General features: G+C 62.9%; 1 protein-coding gene across 1 annotated transcript; it reads left to right on the top strand.

Moving 5' to 3' along the window:
• Positions 1–2,164: 2,164 nt before the first annotated feature.
• Positions 2,165–3,923, top strand: ANKRD9 (ankyrin repeat domain 9). Its single transcript, XM_069858860.1, has 2 exons — positions 2,165–2,185; positions 2,806–3,923. The coding sequence occupies exon 2, from the start codon at positions 2,875–2,877 to the stop codon at positions 3,751–3,753; it is 879 nt and encodes a 292-aa protein (XP_069714961.1). The 5' UTR covers positions 2,165–2,185; positions 2,806–2,874; the 3' UTR covers positions 3,754–3,923.
• The last annotated feature ends 459 nt before the right edge of the window (positions 3,924–4,382 follow it).

Below are 4,382 nucleotides of genomic sequence, written 5' to 3'. Positions count from 1 at the left end.
CTATACCCCCTGGACACCATCCCCCCATGTCCCTGGGATACTACAACCCCTTGGACAACATAACTCCGTGTCCCTGGGACTCTGTAGCACCTTGGATACCATCCTCCAGTGTCCGTGGGACCCTACATCCCTGTAGACACAACATCTCCCAGTGTCCCTGGGACGCTGCAATCCATTGGTCACCATCCCCCCGTGTCCCTGTGTCCCTACAGCTCCCTGGACACCATCCATCCGTGTCCCTGGGAACCTACATCCCCTTGGACACCATCACTCTGACACCTGAGAACCTATAGCCCCTTGGACACCATTACCCTGTGTCCCTGCAGCCCCCTGGACAGCATCACCCCATGTCCCTGGGACCCTGAAGCCCCTTGGACACCATCACCCTGGCACCTGAGAACCTATACCCCCTGGACGCCATCCCCCCGTGTCCCTGGGATGCTGCAGCCCCTTGGACACCATCCCCCTGTGCCCTTGGGACCCTGCAGCCCCTTGGACACCATCACCCCATGTCCCTGGGACCCTGAAGCTCCTTGGACACCATCACCCCATGGCCCTGGGACCCTGCAGCCCCTTGGACACCATCACCCCATGTCCTTGGGACCCTGAAGCCCCTTGGACACCATCACCCCATGGCCCTGGGACCCTGAAGCCCCTTGGACACCATCACCCCATGGCCCTGGGACCCTGAAGCCCCTTGGACACCATCACCCCATGTCCCTGGGACCCTGAAGCCCCTTGGACACCATCACCCCATGTCCTTGGGACCCTGAAGCCCCTTGGACACCATCACCCCATGGCCCTGGGACCCTGAAGCCCCTTGGACACCATCACCCCATGTCCTTGGGACCCTGCAGCCCCTTGGACACCATCACCCCCAGTGTCCCTGGGACCCTGAAGCCCCTTGGACACCATCACCCCATGGCCCTGGGACCCTGAAGCCCCTTGGACACCATCACCCCATGGCCCTGGGACCCTGAAGCCCCTTGGACACCATCACCCCCAGTGTCCCTGGGACCCTGAAGCCCCTTGGACACCATCACCCCATGTCCTTGGGACCCTGAAGCCCCTTGGACACCATCACCCCATGTCCCTGGGACCCTGAAGCCCCTTGGACACCATCGCCCCCAGTGTCCCTGGGACCCTGAAGCCCCTTTGACACCATCGCCCCATGTCCCTGGGACCCTGCAGCTCCTTGGACACCATCACCCCATGTCCCTGGGACCCTGCAGCCCCTTGGACACCATCACCTCCAGTGTCCCTGGGACCCTGCAGCCCCTTGGACACCATCGCCCCATGTCCCTGGGACCCTGCAGCCCCTTGGACACCATCACCCCCAGTGTCCCTGGGACCCTGAAGCCCCTTGGACACCATCACCCCATGTCCCTGGGACCCTGAAGCTCCTTGGACACCATCACCCCATGTCCTTGGGACTCTGCAGCTCCTTGGACACAATCACCCCATGTCCTTGGGACCCTGAAGCTCCTTGGACACCATCACCCCATGTCCTTGGGACTCTGCAGCCCCTTGGACACCATCACCCCATGTCCCTGGGACCCTGAAGCCCCTTGGACACCATCACCCCATGTCCTTGGGACCCTGCAGCTCCTTGGACACCATCACCCCATGTCCTTGGGACTCTGCAGCCCCTTGGACACCATCATCCCATGTCCTTGGGACCCTGCATCCTCTTAGACACCACCACCCTGGCACCTGAGAACCTATACCCCCTGGACGCCATCCCCCCGTGTCCCTGGGATGCTGCAGCCCCTCGGACACCGTCCCCCCGTGTCCCTGGGACCCTACTCCCCCGGGGAACGATCACCCCGCACCGCTGGGACTGCGCACCGCCTGGACACCATCACCCTGGCTCCTGGGAGCCTGTACCCGCTGGGCACCGCCCCGCCGTGTCCCCGCGGCCCCCTGGCCGCCCTCCCCCAGCGCCCCCGCCGGGACCGGCCCCGCCGCCAAGTTTGCTGGCTCGGTGCCCGCGGTGACGCACGCGCCGCTCCCGCCCCGCCCCCCCCGGGGCCGCAGCCAATGGGCGCGCGGGGCGCCGGGGCGGCGGCCAATCGGCGGCGGCCGGACAGTTCCCGGGTCCTGAGCGACCCCCGCGCCCGGGGCGGGGATAAAAGCCACCCGGCCCTCCCCCGGCTGCGGCACCGGCTCCGAGGGGCGCCCGGAGGTGAGCGGGGCCTGTCCAGGGAGAGGGGGCGGGGGGGGGCACCGGGGAAGGGAGCTGCACCGGGAGCTGCCGTGCAGGCGGGCCCCCTCGCACCGGGTGTGCGGGCGTCCCGTGCGCCCAGAGAAGGGACCTGCGGTGCCCTGGGCCCCCGCGCACCGGGAGAGGCGGCTGGAGCGCGCTGTGCCCGGAGCACCGGGAAGATCCAGGTCCCGTGCGGCGGGGGGAGGGAGCTGCGGCGCCGTGGGCCCCCCGTGCACCGGGAACGCGGGCATCCCGCACCCCCGGCTCGCCTGCGCCGGGAATATAAGCATCCCGTGCACCGAGACCTCGGGTGCACCGGGAATGCATCCCAGGCATCCAGTGCCCGTGCCCCGGGGAGGTGTTCCAGTGCACCGGGGATGCATCCCAGGCATCCAGTGCCCGTGCCCCGGGGAGGTGTTCCCGTTCACCGGGGATGCATCCCAGGCATCCAGTTCCCGTGCCCCGGGGAGGTGCTCCAGTGCACCGGGGATGTGGGCATCCTGTGCCCCGGGGTTTGCCCCGCGCAGCGATGCCACCACCGCCGCTTGCCCTGAGCCACACAGTGCTGCCCGGTACTGACCATCCTTCTCCTCCCACAGGTCCGAGGTGGATGCGGGTTCCTTGCGCCAGGGTGGGAGGCAGCCCTCGGCGGAGCCCGGCCGCCCGCCATGCCCTGGAGTGTCCGGTGGGTCGGTGGCCGCGGCGCCCAGTCGCAGAAGCAGTGCAAGAAATCCTCCTTCGCCTTCTACCAGGCGGTGAGGGACCTGCTGCCCGTCTGGTTCCTGGAGGACATGCGGACCATGGAGGTTTTCCACTGGGAGGACGGGGGCAAGGTGAGCGTGTACTCGCCCTCGGAGGCGCTGCTCTACGCGCTGGTGCACGACCACCAGCCCTACGCCCGGCACCTGCTCACTAAGTTCCCCCAGAGCGCCCTGGCTGTGCCCAGCCAAAGCTTCAGCTGCTGCCAGTCCTCGGCCCCGCACCTGGCCATGGCCGTCCGCTACAACCGCGTCCGCATCCTCTTCCGAATCCTTAAGGCCATCCAAGCCTTCCCGCCGAGCGACAGAGCCGGCCTCCTGGACCGTCGGGGCTGCAGCCGCGTCGAGGGGGGCAAGACAGCCTTGCACGTGGCCTGTGAACTGGTGCAACCCGAGTGCTTGCTCCTGCTGCTCGGGCACGGCGCGTCACCCTGTCTGCAGGACAGTGCCGGGAATACCCCGATGGACACCTTGTTGCAGCAGGTTTCCCAGGCGCCGGCAGCTAACATGCGTGCCAAGCTCCTCTGCCTCGACTGCCTCTTCTTCTTTGTGCCTCAGAACCTCCAGTTCACCATGAAACAGCAACTGTTGGACAACAGGCAGTGGTGGCAGGACCTCCTGGGGGAGAACAGGTTCCAGTGCCTGCTGGGCTTAGCTCCCCCGTCGCTGTTTGTCGGAGCCATGCGTGTCTTGATCAGGACCATTTCACCTGAGCATTTCCCAGAGGCTCTGGACGATCTGCCTCTGCCTCATTTCCTAAAGCCTTTGGACTTGAAACTGGAGAGCTAGAGGGGTGGTATGAGAGCCTCCTGCTCGCCTGACAGAAATAGACTGTTGTCCTAAAAATGTATCAGTATACGAAGCTGCTCATGGGGCAGCCAAGTATCTGTTTTAATTAGAACCGTATTTTTTTAAAATAATTGTATCTGGCACTTTACAATATATTTTATTTAAAGATCCTTGTGGTGAGGTGAGGTCCGTGCTGCATTTTATAAAAACATTCTATGGCCTGTACAAATGAGGGTATGTGGGAGAATATATTTGTAAATACATCTAAATAAACCAGTGGCAGATGTGATCCAAATACAAACTGAGTGACTGAAAACCCTGAAGCGACATGTGCCTTGGAAAAGCGTGCCCAGGGTGGGGAGTATCTTTTTGTTAGGATTTCCCTGTTACATAAGCCTCACGGTCCTGGAACAGGATGACTCCTTTTTTACAGCTCTCCTAATTCATCTTGGCAAGGATGCGTTTTTTTTTTTTAAAGGCACAGATGAAGACTTCCTTATCTTGTACACGGGACCAAAGAAACCAGATATTACTGAAATGTGCCTAAACAAGGCTGGCAGGGATGTGCAGCCGACGAAAAGATATTTTTAAAAAAGCATAAGTAACAGTTGGTTTCCTTGCAAAGCTAC

This window comes from Phaenicophaeus curvirostris, chromosome 5 (genome assembly GCF_032191515.1).
Source record: "Phaenicophaeus curvirostris isolate KB17595 chromosome 5, BPBGC_Pcur_1.0, whole genome shotgun sequence".
In the NCBI taxonomy this organism is placed as follows: Eukaryota; Metazoa; Chordata; class Aves; order Cuculiformes; family Cuculidae; genus Phaenicophaeus; species Phaenicophaeus curvirostris.
This window is presented reverse-complemented; position numbering and strand designations above follow the sequence as displayed.